The 24,333-nt window shown below is 37.5% G+C and overlaps 1 protein-coding gene across 14 annotated transcripts in view; it reads right to left on the bottom strand.

The window, feature by feature from the left end:
- The window catches only part of MECOM (MDS1 and EVI1 complex locus), a 550,693-nt gene that overhangs the window by 10,432 nt on the left and 515,928 nt on the right, over positions 1-24,333 (bottom strand). For 11 of the 14 annotated variants that reach the window (XM_045850964.1, XM_045850969.1, XM_045850963.1 and 8 more), the window contains 6 exons: positions 19,421-20,777; positions 16,950-17,037; positions 11,952-11,978; positions 6,391-6,557; positions 5,218-5,295; positions 1,497-1,666 (listed from right to left, as the gene is read on the bottom strand). In XM_045850964.1, the coding sequence (XP_045706920.1) occupies positions 1,497-1,666; positions 5,218-5,295; positions 6,391-6,557; positions 11,952-11,978; positions 16,950-17,037; positions 19,421-20,777 (1,887 nt within the window). The remainder of the gene's footprint in view (positions 1-1,496; positions 1,667-5,217; positions 5,296-6,390; positions 6,558-11,951; positions 11,979-16,949; positions 17,038-19,420; positions 20,778-24,333) is intronic. The other 3 variants (XM_045850966.1, XM_045850965.1, XM_045850976.1) reach the window with 2 other exon arrangements.

Consider the following 24,333-nt stretch of genomic DNA (forward strand, 5'->3'; position numbering starts at 1 on the left):
ATGTTGCCCAAAAAAACTGAAAACATGCTGAAAATTCTGCATTCTGATGTGGTGGGCTAAGCCACGGGCAGACTGTGTACAGTAGTAAGAGGACATTACTGGAGGGCATTCAGCTTCTTTACCTAAAAAAAATTAGAATCATAATACCTGCATGATCAGATTGTTGCATGGTTCCCATAAATTTACACCACTATAAACACTTTATATGTGGTCAAACTTTAACAGTCACTCTATGCTGTGTATCTTGCCCACAGAATATCTACAATTTAATAGTTCATCAGAATAGTCCAGATGCAAAACCAAGAGGTTAGAACTTCCCTCAGTTTCATAAAATTCTAACCTGGGTCAACAAATAAGTATTCATCTATGATACATTACATTTTTAATTTATCTAACATATTTCTAAAATAATTGTAACTAGAAAATTTTAATAGTATACTGTAAGGGAGTACAGTGTTAGAAAATATAACCAGTTTTGCATATTGGATTAGACTTCTGTCTCCGAAGTCTGATATTTTTAAACCATGATCCTCAGATCTTTGGCCTTGAGGGAAATGAACAGTATGTAGCTCTAAGTAGTAGCCCTCCATGGCCATAAGCAGTATGCCTGTACAGTGGAGGAAGAGGTCACTAAAATGCATTTTTAGGTAAAGACTTATACTTTGTATAAGTCCACCATTTTTCTGTTTTTAAAACCTCTTTTCCTGACCTTTACACTCATCCCCTCCTCCCACCCCCAAGTCACTGTCTTAATTCTCTGGAGACAAACTGTGGCCACACAGGGTGGCTCCCAACACATATGCCAGCAGGTAAGCGCGAGTTAATGGCTAATTTTCTAACTATCAGAAGCCAAAGGCAAGAAAACCCACCATCTCTTCTGCTAATTATGTGCTGATAGGTCTGGGGTAAGAGAAGATTTTTGTCTAAAAAAAAACTTAAATTATTAAAGACTTAATTCTACATCAGAATTTGTGACCCAAACCACATTCTACTGTCATTTGCTATGGGTTACTCTGATCATGTCCATAATCTTCTGTCACTAATCTCTAAAAAAGGTCATCACCCTGGAGAGGTTTTCTAAACTCCAGACGTTCTGCAAAAGCAGCCATGGTATTTCAGTTAATATTCAGAACCTCGTATTCTGGTACCGCACTCTGGGAAGCCTGCCACTCCTGGGGGCCACATTCTGTGTGACTGGGTGGAAAGACTGTTCCCCGCAATTTGGGAAATCTTGATTTACGTCTCCTGTGAGTTTGGGTCATGGTCCTCTTTGAGATTGCCCATTGAGATGAGTCCAGGAGAATAAAAGATAATTCAAATAAGGCTCTAAGGTCTCAAAATCACTCTAAAATTTCAAGGAAAACACGCCACAAATTTTCACAATAGGATCTGATGCAAGAGAGAAAGTGAAGTGGAGTGAGAAAAGCAAGATAATCTTTTCAATTAAGAAAAGAACATCCTCTCCTCAACACACGACCGACCGACCGACCGCCTACCAGACATGTTGCCGTTCTCGTGCTTCTTGAGGTGTCTGTCCAGGTTGGTCTGCTGACCGAAACACCTGTCGCATAAGTGACACTTGAAGGGCTTCTCCTTGTTGTGGATGTTGCGGACGTGCCGCTGCAGGTTGGAAGATATGCTAAACGACCTGTCGCAGTATTTGCATCTGCCAAAGAAACACAGAGGAGGTTTGTAGGCAGCTCAAAAGGTATTTCTGAAGACCAGGAAAACCGATATCCAAAAATTGTCACCTATGAAACAACATGTTAAAGAAAAGGCACAAGCCAGAACACTATTCACACAGTCAACATTTCAGCTCCAATGGACTGATTGCTTTAAAGATTTTCATGACTTTACAATATTGTACAAAAATGATAATACAATATTGGTGATCTGACTGCTCCCGAATTTATTAGGATAATCAATTCTAATATTTTAAATAAACCTCATAAAATTAAGAACATTATGAAATAGTGGTATTGTTTTATCTTCTAAGGACAATAAAATTAAATCCATTATAACCAAACAGGAAACAAATTCACAAATTCTTCAGATAAAGTGAAAAAATCATTTTTATTACAAATTTCAGTCTAATTAAATAAGTTCTTAATAAATTCACTTTATCAATTGCTAATCCTAAAAGAAATTCATTTATCTTCTCCAAAAATAACAATAAACATTCCAAACTTTGAAAACTGAAAAAATGTGAACAGTTTAGTCTGATACCAAAAATACTGAGTTTTACCATCTATAGTGATTAGGACCCACAAGTCCTTTTGCTATCTTTTAAACTACTACAAAAGAAAGTAAGAGTTCCAGCCACAAAAGTCTCCTTCTGAAATAAAAACAAAGGTCTTCCCTCATTAACCTCCCCTCTCCACGCCCCCAACTTTCCATTTCTATTTGTGTTAAAAAGCATGTGGCAGTTCCGAACCTGGTCAGTTTTTCAGGAAAGCATCTAATATTAGCTAGCTAATATTCTGAAGTTCTCCTTTAGACCTCAAATAAAACTGTAACCCCCTCCCACCCAGCTCTTAACACTGAGGAAGAAAAGTGGTAATTTATGGAGTATTTCTCTAGCTTCTTAAAGATTGCATTATTTGTTTACGTATTTTTGTATGTGTACTGCCTGAACCACACACAAAAAAATCAACTTTCTCCAGATAACTTTTAAGGGAAATTTTTTAACTTAGCATCCAGAAAATTTTTAACTCATTCTTCCATGTGTGAAGACCCCTTCTCCTCCCACTTCTGAATGCAGACTCGGTGGTTCACATGCTCTCCATAAAAAATCACCCCATTCCATTCTCCATGTTTCGGCTTCTATGGCTGTCTCCAGGTGATGGCAGAAGACGAGTTAGGTCAGTAGGGAAAACAAATCTGTTTCACCAGTGACTTTGACCTAGTATCAAAAAAACAACTCAAGGACTGATTTAATTTTCCCCCTTCAAAAACTATTCTGGCATCATGGGGTTGCTCAACTCCCTCACTTATAACATTAATTTAAAAACGTATGAAACTCCACAAGGATGATAGTTGTAATATTTTAGTCTCTGCTTTTGAAAAATATTGAGAGACAGAGAGAACAGTAAAAGTTCACAGTTGTTCATATGGAATACAATAATTAATAAATAATTGTACTAGAATAAACTCTTCTTCATACTCACAACTGTAAACCTACTCTGCCCCACCATATATATATATGACTCCTGGCCTTCCCTGCGACAACTCTGTCGGCCTCCGAGGCTCACTGTGATGAGAATCACGTACAATGAGCTCAGCTGTGTTGTACTGAGCAGAACAACCTAGGAAATACTGATAGAGAAAACTTATGCTCCCAAAAAACCGTTCAGAAAAATTTCCACTCAAAACATTTTCTACACAAATTGTGAGGAAGAGAATTAGATTCTGACATGCTTCCAACTTTCTGCCTGTATGAAAAGGGACTTTTCCAAATCTAATAAACATCATCCCCTCTAATGTAAATAAAATTGGCCAATAGGGATAGTAATTATCTGTTACTTTGTATCTTTCCTTTGCTAACATCTTGGCCCAAAATTTAGTGCTCTTAAAATAAAAATAAAAAAAAATCATTCCATTGTACTCCAATAATTAGTAGGTGGTTAAATGCTTAAGTTCCAGAAATACTTAAAATGAACACATAACACAATTACGAGCAGTACACTATTGGGAATGTGGATAGAAGCTGGGGTCACGGGAGCCTTCGGGATCCTGGGATGAGATAAAACCCCTGACATGAGAGCCCCAGGCCTGACTTTTAATTCTGGATCTATCAGCGCCAAACATTGGAGGAGGCTATCAGTGTCTGAGGATCTGAATTTGTTCCCTTGTGAACCAGAGGAGCTGGGGACATTATTAAGATCTTCGGTTATGCCAAGATTTTGGTTTGAGTTTTAAAAAACACACAGACAATAATGACACGATACATGGGTTAGAATAACACCGCTGAATTGAGGTACAGTGAAGGCGTGAAGTGCACCTAGTACCATAGTTGCTCACCAAGCCTTTGGCCATGGTGAAATGTCAGTGTGGAAATCTTTCCTTTCACTGACACAGAATTCCTGGGACCTAAAATTTTCTCAAAAAGCAAAATCACTTAAAACTCCCTCTGAGATTTACTATATCAAATGCATTCTATCATATATGACGTATAACTATCACTTATAATTAGTGATTTATAAAACCTGCAGGAAAGCAAAGAATCTCAGAAAACACTTTATTATTTTCTACGTTTAAGTCCCTCTAGTTTTCTCCTAAAATTTCCATTATCTTCGAGTAGGTATCAGTCTGCCCATTTTCTTAGTTTTGTATGGAAAAAGTCTTTGAAACCTAATAAATTATTTATTTATTTTAATGAAAAAGTGAACATTCAGACAAAAATAATTTTACACGTGCAACACATAAAAATTTCAAAGCAGAATGAAATTACAATATTACTTAAGATAAATAACATTCAGTCTTTGAAGAAATATTTATGAGTACCTAATACTATGTGCAAAGCATGGCACATTAAACAATGTAGATTATATTTTAGAACTGGAAGGGAGAATGTTGATTACTTTCATTCTTTAGTAAACAGTAATATTAAAATTAGATACATGCTCCAATGTGTCATGTGGCTGATCTTGACATTTAATAGAATAAGCTAAGAGGTACTTTAGAAATTGTTGGTGGAAGTGCCCTTCTTCCTATAATATATCCTATTTTACATGTCCTACCCCTAGGTTCCACATTTTTTCCTCCCAGATTTAAGGTTCATTCCTTTAACTTCCTGTAGAGACCTGTGGACCCTAACTCAACTGTGCTGGGAAAACAAGGAAATACACCTGTTAACTCCTTGCAGAGAGTTAAGGTTTGGAGAAGAAGGCTGCATTGTGATTATTTCAATTAAAAGCACTAATTATTGACAAAAAAGAGAACTAAAATTAATTTTTTAGTGGCTGACCTTTTTTTTAACACTTCTGTATGAGACACTGCTAGAAACTTTTGAACTGAGATGTCAGAAGCTGTGATTAAAGAAATTAGGACTTTTCTAATTTTTATCCTAGTCATTAATTAATTCTTCTTTCACTTAAAATTAAACAGACATATACATTTAGACACACCCAAAAGCAGTTTCCTTTAAAATTGTAGCAATGAGCACACTTTAATTATTACAATACTTATCAAGATATTTAGTAAAAGCCATTGTCAAACCTGTAAGGCTGCTCTCCTGTATGGGTTCGCAAGTGCCGCGTTAGGTTCGCCGACCTTGGGAAAATCTTGCCACAGTATCTGTTATGAAAAGATGTTTATGAGCGAAAGTCAGCACAATTGATTTTATTTCACTCAAGCTACATAGAAGCCAGATGCTAATTCCTGATTTAATTAATTTTGCATGGAACTCACATGCCTTTGGTATTTAAAATTTGCAACAAAGCCATTCTACAGATATAAATAACTCTACAAATGAAGGCTGCGTTATTATGAGAGCTGGTTGAATTTGATCATGCATAAGCAAGCGGTTTATGAACACAGACGTTAGTTCTGATGACCCCCATAAGCCTTTTTTATTAACTCTGTATCTTTATGTTCACAAAATGGAACCAGACAAGAGGCTTAAAAAAATGACAAGAGTCTGTGATTCTGGGTAGATGTAAACAGATTTCAAATGTTTCAAGTCATTTTACATGTTAACCACAGTGACAACTCTATGTGCGTTGAGTGGTATCAGATCAGACAAGATTCTAAGACCTCATCCATCAAGGCATGTTCCTGTGAAATCTCTTCTGGAAACAGAGTGACACGTTTTCCAAAGAGCAGATACAGTGATTTGCCTGAGTCAGATGCCACGAATTTCTGAAGACAATTCAGAAATTATAAGCATAATTTATTTTGTTTTAAAAAAGAGAAAACAGAAACAACACACAAGCTTTCTTGTATTCCTGAGGAGCAACATGAAACTTATTCACTAGCTTTCTTCACTGATGGACCTCATTCGTCCTTCCTCAACGACCTTATCCACCAATGGCATGACAATTAACAAATGTATGCTTAAGGAGACTAGTATTCTACTTTTGAATGAAAATAATTAACTGTGAAAGAAAACTCATAAATATCAAAGTGAAACAAGTAGATAATATTTGGACTGTTTCCAACCTCATTTATCACAACCAAGCGGCCTGTGTTAAAATTCTCATTTAACAGTAAGTTTATAAAACCACTATTTTTATATCTCACTAAATAAAGAGTACTTTGAAATGTCTGAGATCTATCATGGTCTCTATTAATCATCCAATCATGAATAATTTCCAAAACAAACAGCAGGAGGGCCTCTGAAATCAGAGGGGAGGTTTTTGGAAAGCCAGCCATGACTAACTTTGCAGTTACCTGCAGGTATAGCGCTCTTTTCCTTTCCGCAGGAGGTTCTCTGGGAGGGCATTGGGAGGCGCTCTGAAGTTGAACATGGAAGGGACTGACTGGAGAAGTTCACTGGCCTCAGGTTTCAGCGCACTGAAGCTCTCTAGCTTCTCCGCCATGTTTTCAATAGCTGACATCTAAAAGGCAAAAGCACAAGGCCATAAAGGACCCATCGGACATCCCTTCTTCTGTAGTAATCCCTACCAAACTGAGAACACCATTAATAAAAAAAAAAAAAGAAGAAGCATCAAATCTGCTGAATGAAATGGTCTGTAGAAAGAGGTCATTGTGTCTCAATATTAAACAAACGAGAGAATTTAGTAATTTGGGGAATAATAAAGGTTAGAAAGCTCATAAAATGCTGGGTATAGTTTTTCATAAGACCTTGGTTAGACCATTTTATAATAATCTGATATACAATTGAGCAATGAAATATATGAGAGATAATAAAGCTAAATTAGATTTTTATTAAATTAAGTGAGAGCACTGGCATTTATGTCATGGATACTGACAGTAAACTGAAAATTATAAGGAAAGAAAGGTCTTGTGTGCCTTCCTAGTTAATAAAAACCAGGAAGCATGGAGTCTCACGAAAAGAATTCACAGCACGGGAAACATCAAGTTTCCAAAGTTACAGCTTAAACCCAAAGTGTGTAATACAGAAAGAAAAATTAAATGGGTAAGAGGTGTTTTGCCTAAGACTATGTTTATTAATAGCTGGATATACTAAACTTTAAGTGGGGACACATACAAAGAATTCTGATGAATACTAATTTGGACAAAGATGGAGTGGGAAGATCAGTTCATAATATTCTATCTTCATACAACAAGACTTGGCATGGCTGTTATAAGGGGAGGAATTAGTGTACCACAACTCTTGAGAAATATTCTTGAAAGAAAAACTCTGCTGCCTAATTCTTCCCCTCAAACAATCTAATTTATTTTGCTTATACTCTTCAAGTTTTTGTCCACCTTCACACCTATTTGACAGAGTCACAATCAGAGGGTCACGTTCACATTTAATGTTACTTGATACTTCATGTCCACAGTTAGAGAAGCTATCCCCTTTCCGTCACCACTCTCAAAATGTTACATTTCCTCAGTGCTTACATTTTATTTGGAAGCTGCTTACTACTGAATTTTTAAGTAGAAAAAGCAAACTCTCAGGCCGCCTTGTTAAATCAACTCTCCCATTATTTATTTGGTTCTCAGGGCATTATGCCACCGGAGAGCTCAGAGAGCTGTTAAAAAGGTGTTTGCACTCTGTATGCACTCCGCATGTTTCTCACAGAGCTGGGGTGGTAGACCAGAAGACTCCATGCAAGGATTAAAAATGGTAACAACTGCACATTCAAGCAACTGTTCAACACGGGAGGATGGTTCTTTTGCTGATGAGATGGCAGGACAGAGGTGGAGGCCTCATTTACAAACTCAGGTTAAAAATAAAAGGCAACACTTCTGACTCAAAAGAAAAATTAACAAAACGATATATTCCACAGACACGCAGCTGGACAAAACACCACTGACTTCTTAAACTGGAGCAAAATCTTCACAGAATGGCCTGGATATGACTCTCTTCTTACAAAGGGAAAATTTTTATGGTTGATTCTTCAAATGACTATTCATGTTGTAGTTAGCTCTCTTTCTATTTTCCCCTTTATCCTGGAGCCTGCCCTCACATTTCATGCCGGGACTCCTAATGTGAGCTACAAATTGCAATGTACAGGGTACCACTGCCAATTTGCCAAATGTCTTTCATCAAACATGGTGCAAAAAAAATCTCAGAGGAAAGTCAAGATACATTTACTTGTCAGACGACAAATGTGAACGCATTGGGAGACGGTAGGGGCTATAAGCTCAGGGGTTTGATTCATAATCACTCAGCTGCTAAAACATTCTCCACAGATGCAAGCGGACAGCACATTTGTCACCATGAAGGGTTTTGACAGGTACTGATCACAGGGCAGAGATATGGAATGATGATGCTGCCCAGCCTGCTTGGCGGAAACTCTGTCCCTGCAGAATACGGTCATTATCCTCCTCAGCCGGAGCATTAGCATTTTCCTATTACTTGGGATTTTATTTATTAAAAATCAATCCAGAAATATTTTATGATACTATTTTATTTGCATTTATTCCTTCTAATTGTTCCTTGTAGAAAATCATTTTGATATTCCATCCTCCGTGGAATAAATCGTCTGAGTGAAAAATGACCTCTAGCCTTCAAGCTGATTAGCAGTAACAAGCCAGGGTAAGGGTCATAATCGCATATATTTATTGGGCAGAATAGTAAGTGCATGGGTGATGATTATAAATGTTTTATTTATGTACATTTAATATCTGAGTAAAGTTTCATTATCTAGTGGTTTTAAATCATTTGAGTGTCCGCCCTGCCGACACACTCAGATTCCCGTGGCAATACATCTTATAGGCACACTTTTCCTTTTATATGGAAAATAGCTTACTCATGACTATTATTATTCTCTGCTTTCATCTCTAGCTCATATAAACTACAAGTCCTTCAAGTTATTTAAGAGCAATTGGCTGTTGAGAAATGTGTCTTGCTTTAGTAGCTGCTAATAGCTCCTTTTGAAGAAAGATCACTGTGATTACTTTACCTCAAACTGTTTCCATTTGGGAAAACCATCAAGAAACAAGAAAATATATTATGGGCTTGATGACTAAATAATGACATTCTTAAAGATAATAGGGGTTACCCAAGTGCCTGTCTTATAAACCACCCCCACCTTGGGCTTCTGGTATCAAAAGAAAAGAGGATGAAATTGGAGTGGGGCCATGGGGGAGAAGATGGGAAGTGAGCTGAAGGTAGCCACTGACACCACACCCCCCACCACCATCTCTGTCTAGCTAGCTGCAGCGGAAGCAACATAAAAGCCACACTGAACCCTTCATAAGATTCACTCTTGTCACACACGACCTCGGCTAACAAGAATAAATTCCCCCATTAGGACAGATAGAAGTGACTCAAACATTTGCCAATTGGGGTAGTTTAGCAGTTCTGTGACCAACCTGAGCCCTAATCAATATTTTGAATTAAGGCGGTGGATTAAAATGAGCTTTATCTAGTGTATAAGTCAAAACTCCAACTGTCTCTGACTATCTGGCCTGACCCATGTGATGTTCCTTGGAAAACAACAGTTATTTTACATTACGTTTTAACCTTCATTCTAAAGTCTGACTTGGTGTTTTTTTAAAAATTAATTTGGATAAATGGAACAGAATCAAGCTATATATATTTTTTTCAGTTAGGAAAAAGCCAATGAAGAAGGCAATGTGTACTACTATGAATAAGAAATTTGCTGAGAATGGGGAAAATAAAGGAGGAAAAGTTAGATCATATATTTTAGAAGTGTATTGCTCTGTGTCCTATTAATATCATAAGCTAATCTCTGATCAGTAAATGAATGGTTTTTTATGGAACAGTAATTTGTATTTATATATATATATATATATATAAAATAGTTGTTGATGGTATCTGTGGCCAGATGTCAGGAAGAGGAAGTCATTTCACCCCCTTCCAGTCCCCAAGAGGCTATTAACTTTATAATGACGCAAACTAATACTTAGACACAACTCCCTAGCTTCTACCAAAACAAAAAAAAAATGTAGCTATATCTCTATTCAAATAGTATTTTTAAAAACATTTCAGCAGGCAAGATATCATCAACTGGGTCCTAAGTACTTAGCCTAACATTTATTATCTGGCAGCCAATAATTGATGACATAAAGAAGTTGCTTATTAAAACTATTAAAGTGACAATCTGATGATATGGAATGATATGTCCAATGGCACCATAAATTACGTGACCTAATGTTTCACAAATTAGATTACACATGCCTTTATCATAAAATAACTAACTTTTCATAACTAAAACTTATGATGGGAAAGTTTGTAGATTTGGTAGTTTTCTATATTTATTCCCTTGATAATCTTGAGAAGTCTCAAAATTATGGCTATTTGGAGGGGAAGTAAATATTCACATTTTATCATTATGTCACCCCACGAATCACATTCAGCAATCATAGTCATGAAATCACTTAGGGTTTTTACCACCAAAAATAAAATCATGTATCTTTACTATTTCCCATTAATATCCATGTTTGATATCACACATGTAAGTCGGAGCTCTGAAAAACCCACGGATCTGTAGAATGGGAGTGCTTCCAAAGAAGCGCAATGGCAACGGCAGTCACTGTACCACTGTGTTATCAGCAAATGGAGTCTAACTTAAAGTCTGATACTGGCCTCGGAAGGTATAGAACCATTGGTCATTTGTGGAGGGGACAGCACCTTATGCTTGAAGTACCAACTTCGCTACTGGGGGGTAATTCTTTCCTTGGAAAGTGAGGACCGTGAGGTACCACACTGAGGACAAAGCTCTGCCAGGAAGGGCAGACGAGGGACACGGGAAACACAGGCCAGGACGACGGAAGAGCAACCCCTCCCCTATACCGCTTTGCCTGAGGGCGTCTGTCTCTCTCTCACCCAGTACTTGTGAAATGAATGAACTTAATTCTTAAGAGTCTATAGGGATGAGAAAAACCATAATTGATCACATATTCCACAAAAGAAAAAAATGGAGGAGTTTCTGATAAAGGAAAACCAACATCAGATATTAGAAATAGGTAAGTTCTATAGTGCTCCAACTTAAAGTACTTTACATATAATTATATGTGGCAACTAAAGGAAAATTGAACTATATTCCAAAATTTTACCTATCCTTCAGAATAAGTATATTTTGACTGGAAAAGAAAATGAAGAACTGAAAGCACATGCGCTTAGAAGAAATTGTGTAATATATGTTATTTATGTAAATTTCCATTGACCCAAGGTTTATTTGGGAGTGAGGAATAAATAAGCACTACTTTTCATTTTGAATAAAAAATAAAGTTGTCCCCTAGCTTCATTAACTGACAATTGACTATATCTAAAAATAGCAACTGAGAGCTAAGGAAGTGAGACCCAATGCTAAAAGATCCATTCACTAGCTAGATACGGATTTATAAACACTTAGTCTTGTCTCTCCAGAGAGGTAGAAAGAAGCAAGTTCTGCCCTGGGATGTATGGATATAAATTACAATGTCAGCTTGTATCTACACATAAGTTTAAGTTTTATCATTTCGAAGCCTTTATCAACAGCATCTTTAACATGCTGATATAGGCTTCCCCAAATAATGGTTGTTTTCCACGTAGTGACCCATCTCAAAGCCTCATTTAATAACATGCTCCCAAGTGCCCGAAGAGTGTTCTACATCAAGGTATGATTATGTGGAATGGGTCAGATTTGTAGAACAAACTTCTTTCTGTAAACAATTCATGAGCACACTGAATGCGCAATTATAACTGAAAATATTTTGCAGCTTCACAAGCTGAAAAACTATCTTCTGAAGCCATATCATTAATGGAAAGGGGCTCAGAATTCTTTATGTCTGTAAAGCAATTTAGAATATAAGTTGTTTTCCTTGTAAAACTACATTTTTTTAGTCAAAAATATAAGTAGGAAACTTACCCAAGTTCTCTGATCAGGCAGTTGGAACTGGGAGCAAAATTGAAACAAAAACAAAAAATTACTTCTGTATCAGTACCTTTACTAAAATCTATCCTTTGAGAAATTAACATTTATACTAACTTAGTAATTTTTGCTTATCATGTAATTATACCTTCAGTAAAAGCTGTGAAAATTAAAATTAAATATTTTTATTAACACTGCTGAATTTCCTCTATTTATGTTAATTAAATTTTAGAATTAGGTTTATAAACTAGAATGTTTTTTCCAAGAAAGCTAAACACTATCTACTACCCACTTTTAAATAGCAAAGTAGATAGTTTTTGTTTTTACTCATTATAAAACATGACTCCTACATTTTAAATAACTAAAAATAAGAAAATTCCTAAAAAATATAGTCTTTTGCATTTTTATGTTAATAACAAAGCAAATAAGATATCTACTCAAATGTAAATCACAGAACAAGGTAATCTACTTGGACTCAGACCATCAGTAGTGAAAACACCTTAAATTAAAGAACTACAAACATTTAGCTATTCATGACAATTTATAACAAGAATCACTGGAGAAAGCTTGAGTGACTTAGAAGCTCTTCCAGGAAACACAACTGCATTTCCCTTAAAAATATCATTTCGATTGGTTAAGTGGGATATGTCTTGCTATCACAAGTTTTGGTTGGTATCTTCAATAAGGAAGACACACAGTTTTTAAGGATGAAAGGTTTATCGCAAGAGAAATATAGCAGTAAGAAACAGTTGTTGAAAGCAAAATAGAATCTGAAGGGCACAAGACTTAAGTGATTTCACATCAATATAGAAAGGACAACTTAGAAAAGACTAATATTTTCCTCATTCTCTGGGATACAGTTAATGAGATAGTCACATTTTGTAAGAAAGAAAATAAAAATGAATGAATAAAAAGCAGAAATAGAAGTAAAACAACTTCTGCTGCAGATTTATACCAAGCCAAACATTTCAAAATAAAACGCATATTTTATTGCTAGTATTAAAAGTATAGGAAAATCAAGCGAAGAAAATAGCCAGTTTTACAATATTGTTATTGTCAAATAGCAATTCAAATGAGCTACCGATACGAGCAAAGTACCCAACAGAGAAATCAATGAAAAGAACATTCCCAAATCACACAGTAATATCACTCCCTTTATCTCATATACTTGTGGCTGTATCTCCTTTTCAGAAAATACAACCTAAACTAAGACTCCACAAATGATTTTTAACCACTTAGTCAGGGAGAACGTCTACAATGTTATTTCTCTATTATATGAAAGTAACTTATCTATAAGAGAAAAAAGTAGAAGATTAAATAGCCCTTCAGTGGCCCGATAGAGCAAACATACTTCTTTAACCACTGAACTAAGAGAAGAGATTAGACCCTGAGAATGATGAAAACCAGCATGTATCTTTCAATTTTAATGTATGTGGTCCTATATCCTTCAGGTATTTCTGACAAGAGTTTAAAAAATATGCATTATTATTCACAATGCAGTAACATGGCCTAATAACCTTTCAATAAAACTCAATAGGTATTTATTAAGTCAGTCACCTTTTGTTGATTAGGAACTATGCAAAGGGACATGTTAAGTAGAATATAAAAACATACAAAAATGGTAAAATCAGGTTTGCCCAGAAAATACCACTACCAAGCATTTATAGCTCTATTTATGTTTCCCTAAAGCATTGAAAACATGTGGTCTCCTCTTTATAATTATGATAACCCTGAGAAATAGAGTAGGCATTATTCCCATCCTAAAGATTAAGATACATAGCCCCAAAGGGCCCATGTGATTGGCTCCAACATACTTTAAATGGAAGATGAAGTTATAAATGGTCTTGTCCCAGCACTTACTTAGCTACAAAATCAAGCTCTGGGAGCAGAGGCAAGTTCCTCCATATAGGGTTTTTGCTCTGTGCCACCCTATTGCTGCCCAGTGAGGAAGCGCAGAGAGTACAGTAAGCACATTTACAAGCATGTCTAGGTCCATGGTACAGACATGCCAAAAATCTGGCTCAGGGGACGTCAGGAGGGTCTTTTACTGACATTCCTTTACATTCAAAACGGAATTCTTCTGCACCCATTAACAGTAAGAGCGTTTCCTTATTTAGGCCCTTGCACATGCAATGCACAGTGCTAGCATGTTAGTGCATGAACGCTGATCCAACAGCCACCTGGTGCGGCTGGAAGGAGCGTTCCCATCACACACTGCCCGAGAAGGCTCAGAGAGGTGAACTGAGCTGCTCCAAACCTAAGCACTTGTGCTAATAGCTAGTGAAGCCGCTTGTGAAGCAGTTATTTCTAGCTTCAAGCTCTGGGAAGTTTTTGTTTGTTTGTTTGTTTGTTTGTTTGTTTGTAGATCTTGAGGCTAGAGGGAATCTGATATATTAGAACAAAAAGATTCTACTGAAACCTCAGAACATCTGAGGCAGGTTTTCTGACGGCTTGATGAAAATAGGGTGACCCAAGTTTCTCCCAGGCAACAGTCTCTGACTCACCTGTATCCCGGTGATATACAGCCGGGGCACGTGAAAATAGCCACGATGATTAGAATTTAATGAAATATTTCTGTAGTCATTAGTAAATAGCCTGTATCCCAAGCACCCTGAACATCTCTGCCACCCCATTGTCCTGGCCTCCTCCCGAAACGCCCCTTAGGCAGAGGTCCTGCCCAGCAACTAAAGCATTAACAATTGGTGCAGGAAGGACTCCGGACGGAATACAGGATTCCAATCAGATTGGTCAGTCCTCCCGACATATCAGGTGTTATGTATTTTGATGACCACTCTTGGGTCCTGTTCTCGTAGCTACACATAGCCATAGGCAGTCCTGTGCACAGAGCATGAGATTCTGGTGTGGAAAGGAAACACACTGCACTGCACCGCGCTCTGACAGGCGTGTTCACGAAGGTCCCAGGGAATGACTGCTGTGCTGCAGGCACTCTATAGGCCCTTCCTTACCTCGGAAATGTTAAAGGATAGCATATTTTCTCATACTCTGTAATTAAACATTTGCACATACTGTATTTGTAACAGCTGCATGCACATAGGGAGTTGCTGGTACACAAAGTCTCTCATTTTATGAACCAGGAAATTCACCTTGGCTAGCTGGAAATCTTTGCATTTCAGAGAATAGGGACCCGTCACTATAAGACCCGTATCTGTAAGAACTCCCTCTTCTTACAGATAAGGAAACTGGAAGCCGGGTAGACTGAGTCACTCGCAGATACTAACTCCCAGTCTTTGTTTCTCCATTACACACACCATGTACCCATAGCACTTAATTTTGAAGTGATTAATTAGTAGATTTCAAAGATCAGAACAGGAAAATAATTTGATTATTGTAATTAAATGTATATAACTACAGTATCTTTATAAGCATGTAGTTGTAATTAAAAAGGAAGTTACTGCCCTGGCTGGCATAGCTCAGTGGATTGAGCGTGGACTGTGAACCAAAGCATCACAGGTTCAATTCCCAGCCAGGGCACATGCCTAGGTTGCAGGCCATGGCCCCCAGCAACCGCACATTGATGTTTCTCTCTCTCTCTCTCTCTCTCTCTCTCTCTCTCTCCCCCACACACACACTTCCTGCTCTAAAAATAAATAAATAAGTCTTTAGAAAGGAAGTTACTGAGAGAGATGTTTTTTGTGCAATATCTGACACTAAATGCATATTCTGCTCAAGTGTATTAGTCACTGAGGCCTGAAAGTACAATTTAGATCAGCCTAAATATAATATATAAATACCTTGGTAAATATTTGTTATTTTAGAACTTGTTTCTTTTCCATAAGGTAAACTGTATCATTCCTTATCCTTCCTATATAAAATGAATACTAACTGTAATATTCCTAACCCATTTAATACGAAGCTATAACATATTTTCTCAGTTTGAAACACAGAGAATCTTTGAGCACTGATAGATTGTCCCAGCTAACCCAGAAGATACTATTTCAGCTCGGATACTCTGCTGTTCAAGACTTCAGGGAGGTATTTAAAAAAGCAAAGAAGAGGTAACCGAGAGGGCAGGGAGGAGTGGCAGAAAAGGGTCATATCCTAGATGATATAACGTAATTACATCCTAGCTTTCTATAAGATAGCTCGCATAAAATTCCACCAATTGTATTAGAGGATTATGTTTGCTTTGAATATACTGAGGCAGAAGAAATTAGTTTACAGTTTGCAAGTATTTTTATAACATTTTTGCTTTCTATTCATAAAGACCAGAGCTGATGTCTTTAAAAAAATAAAAACTAAAAATAAAATATCATTAAATCAAGAAGCCAGATGTAAGATGTTTATATATTTGTTCTGTCAGTACAATTCTCCACATTTTGATTAATATGTAAACCAGTTTTTAAAAAGTGACCAACTATGTAGGGGCATAGAGATAAGCAAATAGATAACACTGTTTTGTATTTTCCTTGCAATGAGAAACTATATATATTTTGATAAATGGACACAACCACACTCAGCAAGTAGCTGTGTATTCTGGTGAATTCCTGTGTAATTACCGAACTTTTCTGGAATGCCCAGTGGTCTCTAGATAAATTCCTTCTCCCTCTGTGGTAACAACTTGTCAGGTAGACTCATTTCCTGTTTTTATCCAAGCGCTAAAAAAACCTTCAAGAGCCTGGGACGAGTCACAGTGTGATCCATTTCTTACTATCAGTAACTTTTAAGCACAAGGGACAAACTTCAATATTTATTCTCTTAACTGAATTTTGCTAACTCTGAAATACACTGAGGCTCAGTAGTAATCAATAGCGAACTATAACTGAACACCAAAAGCCATGATATTTTTACACATCTTTTAATTGCTTTTTCCTTAAAGAGTATGGATTTTAGTTCTACTAGAGTTTCCTGTGTTCTTCCACACCAGCGTCATAGGAAATCCTAATGTTCTCAAGATTTCTTTCATTTTGTTGCACCTGCTTTTCAGGATCAACAAGTTAGTTTACAAGCTTGAAGTCTCAAATTCAGAATACTTACTTGTGGGTGAAATAAGAATCCTGGAGAAGGTCTCAAGTATTTCTCTTTTAAAGCTTCAAGTGGATCAGTTAGTTTTCTTTTCTCTACTCTGAAAGGTTAAAATTAGATTTTTGGATATGAATCAGTCTCAAATATCAATTACTACACAATCACTGACATTTAAAACAGCTAACAATAAAGCAAATGGTAGGTTTCTGAGAAGCACACTAATAAAAATATAAAGACATCTGTTCAGTTCTTAAAGAATACGCATGGCACCTCTAGGTGCTCAAAGAAAGAAGGTCCCATTTATAATGGAAAAATCCTATTGAATGACTAGTAATTACGTAATGAGGAAATATAAAAAATGGAGACTCCTGAAATCAGAGGCAATTGGTGACAAATTTGTACCTTTCCACTTCACACATAGACAAGAATGCTTAGTGATTTTGAAATTGTGAGAACAGGGTTCGTTTTGAAAATTAAAGTCATTTTCTATCGAGAAGGTAGTCCCACAAAGTGGATCTTTGTCTAGATTTCCTCCATATTTGCCAATAACAGCAGGAGAGTTTCTAAAAACACGGTACACGCTGCTGCCACTCTCTGAGGTGTAAGTGTCGTCTTCTGGATGCCAGTGCTGATCAGCAGGGCAGGTGAGGGGGTGGACAGTGGGAAGAGGATGAGGAACTTTTTGAAGATAGAGATATATAAAACTTATATATCCTTCTGCTTTAGAAAACTTGTCATTCTACTTTCTATTAAGCAAATAGGAAAGGACATCGTGGGTTGAATTCATTTCTTTTACCAACTGTGAGTAATTTTCTTTTAAAAACTTGAATAAGTATACTTTTAAAATAGAATCAAAATGAATAAAAACAGCTATGACTTCTTGAAATCATATATATGCTATGTTTTGCATACACTATTTCACTTAAAACAGGTGCTCTTATATCCATTTTATGGATTTTAAAAAATTGTTTAAGATATGGGAAAAATGAGATTTCAACCCAAGTCTTACACTAAAACTTTTCACAAATTTGGTAAAATGACAGGCCCAAGGGCCTTGATCAAGACTGAAATGACACAGAGAAGCCTGACATCAGAGTCAGCAGGGGGAAGGTTAGAAGGTGATGGAGAAGGGGCAGTGGGTATGTGAAGCAATTGGAAGTCCATGGCGACTGGCAAGAAAGGAAGTCTGACACATCATATTCACAAAGGACTAACATGTATCAGAGTTGGAAACACGGATAAATTTTATGGGCAATGTGTAACATATAATCTGCCCACAAAATACAGCAGATCTGCTTTCTCTCTCTAATAATGGGATTGCTATAGGACTTAAGATATAATAATTGAAAAACAAGTACCCAAGCATGATACGCTGATGTTTCTGAGATATTCTCAGTGTCCTTTTTCATTCCCTGTGTCCTGTGCAAGTAGAGGTGGCCCTTAACCTACGGGCCTTCTTTCTTGGTTAATGTGTTGTAGATAATGTAGGTAGAAAAAAAAGGTTTTAAACAAAAAAAAGAGTCTGTAGCTCTAGTCCCTATTAAGCAACAGGAACTCAATAAATACTGTTAAATGAAAGAATAGATTATCCTTCATAAAAGCGAGTCAGCCAAAAACTTGCAAGTACTTCTAGCTAAAATAGGCCCAATGGAAAAGCATCTACGTCTTCCATGAACTCTTGATGATGTTCAAGATTTGGATGAGAAAGTAAATGAGAAAAAGCGTGGTGATATTTAAAATACATAATAAGGGTAATTATCATTATGCATACTCTTTAAAGAAAACTAGTATCTAAACACTAACATTCTGAAGGGTCAAGCGAATGTTACAGTACTCTGTACAACAAGTATTTTATGAATATATACGTGTCTCCCAAAGAATTTTTGGACACATTAAAGGAAACTGGATTATGAAGGCATCAAAGAGAGATGTGTTTTTTTTTAAGCTGAAGACTCACGTTATATACAAAACATTTTTGTGATTAATATTTCATTGGCTTGGGACTCCTAACAGATTTATGTAGAAACAGAATATGAACAGTGCTGATGAAGGCTTGTTGGTAGGTTAGCAAAGAGCAAACTCTCGCTGTTCTGTGTCCCGTTTCATTCCAAATAACCCGACCCACTGAAGTGCCCACACATATTTGCATTAATCCTTCAGGAGCCTCATTCTTCCGCCACTTGACAACTTGCTTTAAATATGGCTTTCCCATATTTTCCACTTAAAAAAAATATGTTTAAAAATAAATTTATTGTCAAGGGAAAGAACTCTGTGGGCTTATTCCAAAACCCCAAATTCAGAGTCATCCAAAAATAAGTCCAAACTTTGACTTTTGGAATAAAAATGAATTCACTAGATCAAACAACTGTACTCTCTGTTTTACAATAGTAATTAAAATGGTTTGTTAAAAGCTGTAACTCTATGGTGTAAGCATTAGCTTTCACACATATGTCCACATTGAACCATCTCCCTCCTACCCTTACCTGTAGATAGGGTCCATAAAGAAAGGGGTGGGTCTAGCATGCTGCAAGGAGCCATCTGATGCAGGTCTTGGTTCAATGTTGCTTCCTTTCTTTTCCCCAAATACATGGTTTTTTCGAGGCTCATTAAGCTTTGTCCCACTGGCTCTACTCCTACTGCCCATACTTAGATCCAGGGGCTGGTCTTGACTTGTAGCTGGTGTGGCAGGAGGCTTGGAGGGTACTGGAGTCAAGGGCTTCTCGCCTTTTCGCTTAGTGGTGAGATCAAAGGGAGACTCAGAGCTTCCCTTCTGCAGTTTCTTTACTTCACTTGGTGATTGGGGTTCCATTTTCAAAGGTAACGATCTCAAGTCTCTATCAGGAAATGGGTACATTGACTGAGAGAATGCTGGAAAAAACGGGAGGGGAAACATGGAAGGGTAAGGTAAAGCTCCAACTTTTTTGTCTTGCAGCCCCACCAGTCCTGTTGAACCAAAGTATTTTTCAGCAATAGAAGCAATAGCCTTTATAGAATCATTCACAGCTCCTGACACCGCAGTTTGCTCCTCTAAAGATGGTGAGAAAATGGAATGATTGCTGTATTCTTTCTTATTATGTATTGAAGCCAGATTCTGAAGAGGGCTTACTTTGTCTTTGAACATTTTACCATTTTCTTTAAATTTTTCTTTATCACTTTCAATGTCACTTTCCAGATCAGAGCCCGAGGTTGTTTCCAGGTCACTGCCACTTGGCGTACTGACATCATCAAGGTCACTACTCTCTGACTGGTCACTGATTTTCTCAAGGGGCCTCTCTTCAGAGGACCTCTCGGGCTGGAGCTCCACTGGCTTATTGTCCCCTACAGGTGGGTGTTTAGAGAGTGCCTTCAAAATATCCTGTGTGGCTGGCAGTATCTGAGGATGTGTCATGAGGGGACTTTGACTTTTGTTTGTCTGTTCAGAACTTGATAGTCCTTTGACAGGAGAACTAGCAGGTATCAAAGGAGGCCTGTGGTACAAGCCGGAAGGAAACAGACCAGGGAAGCTAAAAGAAAATCCAGGAGCTGTTGGAAAGGTAAGACCAGCAGGATGCCTATTGGCGCCAAAATAGTCAGCCAGGCCCGGGTTGGCATGACTCATATTAACCATGGACGTTTTATCCATAGCTGGGGTTCCAGGAAGTGAAATGCCTTGGCCAAAAAATCCACCTGCCGCAAAATGGTTCTTGCCCTCACAAAACCTCCTGTGTTTATTTAAGGAAGACGTAGTGCTGAACATTTGTCCACAGTCTTTGCACTTGATTTGGGTTCTGCAATCAGCATGCATGCGCTTATGACGACAAAGGTTTGAAAACTGAGTATAGGATTTATGGCAGACCTCACCTGTGTGCAAACAACAAAAAAGAATCTCAGGCTTTATGGCAATTGCTTCTGAATTTAGCAAGCATCACAATTGGTTTACCCAAAATTTCAATTAGGAAGCCAGGCAAGGATGTTGGAACTCCACCCTGGGTGCTCCAAATGCAGGAAACCCCACTCCACTAGATTCCAAAGCAAGGCATCCAACCTGACAAATGTCTTGAGACAGCACAAATTGTTCATATATATAAATATTGCATCACCCCCGCTGCACCATATTTTGCATCATATTCTTGTCTTTAAATATTTATGAAAAAATCAAATTCCAGCATACATTGATTTCCCACCCAATGGCTACACTAACAGAATCTTTAAAATTAAAGTCTTTGGCAGTATTAAACATGAAACATAACAGGAACCCCTCTAAAAGTTTAGACCGTTTAAAGAATTCTATACCACAGGCACCAGAACAAAATAAAACAGCCTTTTCGCTCAACCAAAAACTTCACCTTTCTTCTCTCTCCCCTTGGGGAAAAGCCTGTGACCGCTGTACCATTATTTAATTTGAATTATATCATATGCTCTCATCATTCACACATCAAAGCCACACAACAATGCACATTGTGTATTCTGAGACATTTTTAACAATCATTTTCATGATTTGAGAAAGACTGACATAATTTACAATGGCTCTATTTTAAGCCTGCAAAGGAAACTAAATTGAATGTGGCCCATCCTGCATTGCTGGTTCCCATGAACTATGATCACGTCCTCTGACTTCCCCTCACACCAGTGGTTGTGCGAACCTTCCTGCAGTTATGAAAGCCCCGTCCTTGGGAAACATGTCCACTTGTTGTCATATCTTCACCCATTATCTCAGGGCTTGACTTTCTGTGTGTTACCGCCAACTACAGCGGAGCAGGGGAGAGTGCTGTGAGTGCACTGATCCGGAGAGAGCAGGGCAGTGGGTGTGGCTGGGAAACAACCCTTTTCCCTGAGAATTTGCCAGGGAAGTAGAACATCTTCCTCCTTACATAGGTGCAAACAGATCTAAGTCTATTTTAAGGCCAAACTCTGTAACCCTTAAGAACTCCTTTGCTAGGTAAGAATCCCACTTCACAGTCCAGCAGGATTATAGGATTTGCTTCCTAAGCGTCACATTTTTTATTTTGCTTTAATAAAGATGAGTCCACTTTATGTGTGAGCTCATCTTAATGCTTTTGTGCATGTTTAATAGATACAGAAAGATAACGCACCTTCTTGGTCATTGCTGAAACAAATTTATATAAGAAATTAAACTGAAGACAAAAACAATCTTTATTGGTTTCATGAAATGATTGTCTTTAAGCAGAGAGTGGCTGAATTCCTGAGTCAAGGCGATAATAATAAAAACAAACAAACAAAAAAAAACCTCAAAGGAGATTTTACAGACCTTTGTTCATGCAGAACTCACCCAGAACTTGGGATTATCCCCCACACCACCAAATAAGAAGTAACCAAGTGATTCCACATCTATGTGTTTTACTACTAACGGCAGAAGTGCAGTACTGCCTGTGTCAGTGTGGTTAGTGACATTAAAGGAGTTTCTAACTGTGGGATGATTCATAACATTGTTGAGGCTGGAACAGACATTTTGACGGGAAGAGAAGATGTTGGTAATTCCTTTTCAAATCATTCTACTGGAATATATCGACCAGAGTCTCCTTTAATAGTATACACTAGCTAACCATATACTATATGAATATCTGTATGCATAAAAAGAATTTAAATATTACATATAATTAAACTCTTCGATACACTAATTAAAACCATATGATGTAAAGGGTAGAAACACGATATTTTCCCTAGTTACACTAATTCAGTAACCTGAGTAATAACAAGAAATAGTAAATAAAGTGTTGGAATTATAAAAGTACACTCATTAAGAAAGTGACACCTCTCCTCTGGGCATTAAAATGTCTTAATGGGTATTCAACCAAGGTGTAAGTTTTTAAAGGGCTTGAAACTTTCTGGCAAAGAAATGCTCTGTACACTTCTCCCTAAGAGTTCAGTAGATTTAGGAAAATCAAGAGCTTCTCTGAATCTGAGCAACGGAAGGTGCCTTTGACTTCGCTGATTGCACCCTGTGTGTCAGATCTCCAGAGCACAGAATCAGGGATGTCTCCTCAGGCAGAGGCTTTGTTTTTCTCACGTGGAGGCCTGGCCCGGCCCACCACAAACCACCAGGCCTCCAGGTAAACGGCTCAATTGATGTTGAAGTCTATACTCTACAGTAATTTTCTCAGTAATAACGAATTAGCCAGCAGTTAACATTGCATTTTTCTACTTATTAAACAAATTAAGAGGTATTTTGAATATATGCAGCCTATTAGAGCATGTGGTTTCTATTTGGGAAGGCTGGAGGTTTTTGTAAAGGCAGTGAGTAATTACCTTAGTGATGGTGACTTTGGGCCCAGGCTTGGCGGTACACTGTAATAAGAGACAGTTGCCATAAACACACCAGTGGGGGTAAATCGTGGTGTGTGGCCTTCTGGTGAGAAACAGATATCAACTCTAGGTGAACCTCCTCCACTCCAAAGTCTCCACACCAACTCCTCTTTTGTTCTGAAATTACATGGCTATTATTCATAATTACCCCATGGTTCTCTGTCAGATTTTATATTTGAAGAATGCCATCTGTTATTTAAATTTACCAATAATTACTGAAAATACATTCATGGGAAATCATTTGTGCAATCTAATTGGAGAGGGACACCCTACAGCACTTTAAAGTGAAATACTTGACTTCAACACGATTAAAATTCCAGATCCCAGAATCTTACATGACAGGAATTTGTGTTTTCTGACTTTTTTGTTTTAAATAATAGAGAAAGCATTAAATGGGTGATCCTAATTCGTTGTGGTCTATTTCACTCTTTTTTCCACCAAAACATATATATTTCTGAAAAATCAGAAGTAAATGAATTATTTATGCCTGTAGTACTTGCAAGTACATTTTTAGGGCATCACAGCCTAGAGGCCAGAACTTTTTTTTTGAGACAAGTCTAAAATTTCTATTGTACACTTTATTTCCTGCAACTTTCAACAGAGCTTTCCCGAGAGAAGCTACAGCAACCTCTTGTCCAACTGGTAGTCCTTTTCGCTCTACCCAGGGAACCTGTGAGCCAAAGAGGACTCTAGCGTAAGCTGGAAAAGGAAAGGGAAGCTCTCTTGGTGTTCTGAATCAAAAAGGGGGCTGAGTCAAAGCCAAATGGAGGAGGGCTAGTATCTGGCATCTCGGTACTGGCACTGAAAGTTAGGTTTTTTCTATTAGGTCTTACCTACTAGAAACCATTGAGTATTTGTCAGAAAACAGTTCTGCAATGGTTCCCAAGTCAGAGGTTTTGCCAACTACTGACTATGCTCAATCAATTCTAAGCTTTTCTGGATCCAAAATCAGTCTTGAAGTTTGTGACATGGCTCAGTGAGTCACTGTGTCTATATGCCCAGCCAAGCAAATGGATCAAACGAAGTCCAGAGTCATTGCCCAGATGGACTGAGAACCACTGATTTCTCTGATGAAATGTTCCAGCTCAATGCA

Source organism: Phyllostomus hastatus, unplaced genomic scaffold, assembly GCF_019186645.2.
Source record: "Phyllostomus hastatus isolate PE091 unplaced genomic scaffold, TTU_PhHast_1.1 phas_contig_86, whole genome shotgun sequence".
In the NCBI taxonomy this organism is placed as follows: Eukaryota; Metazoa; Chordata; class Mammalia; order Chiroptera; family Phyllostomidae; genus Phyllostomus; species Phyllostomus hastatus.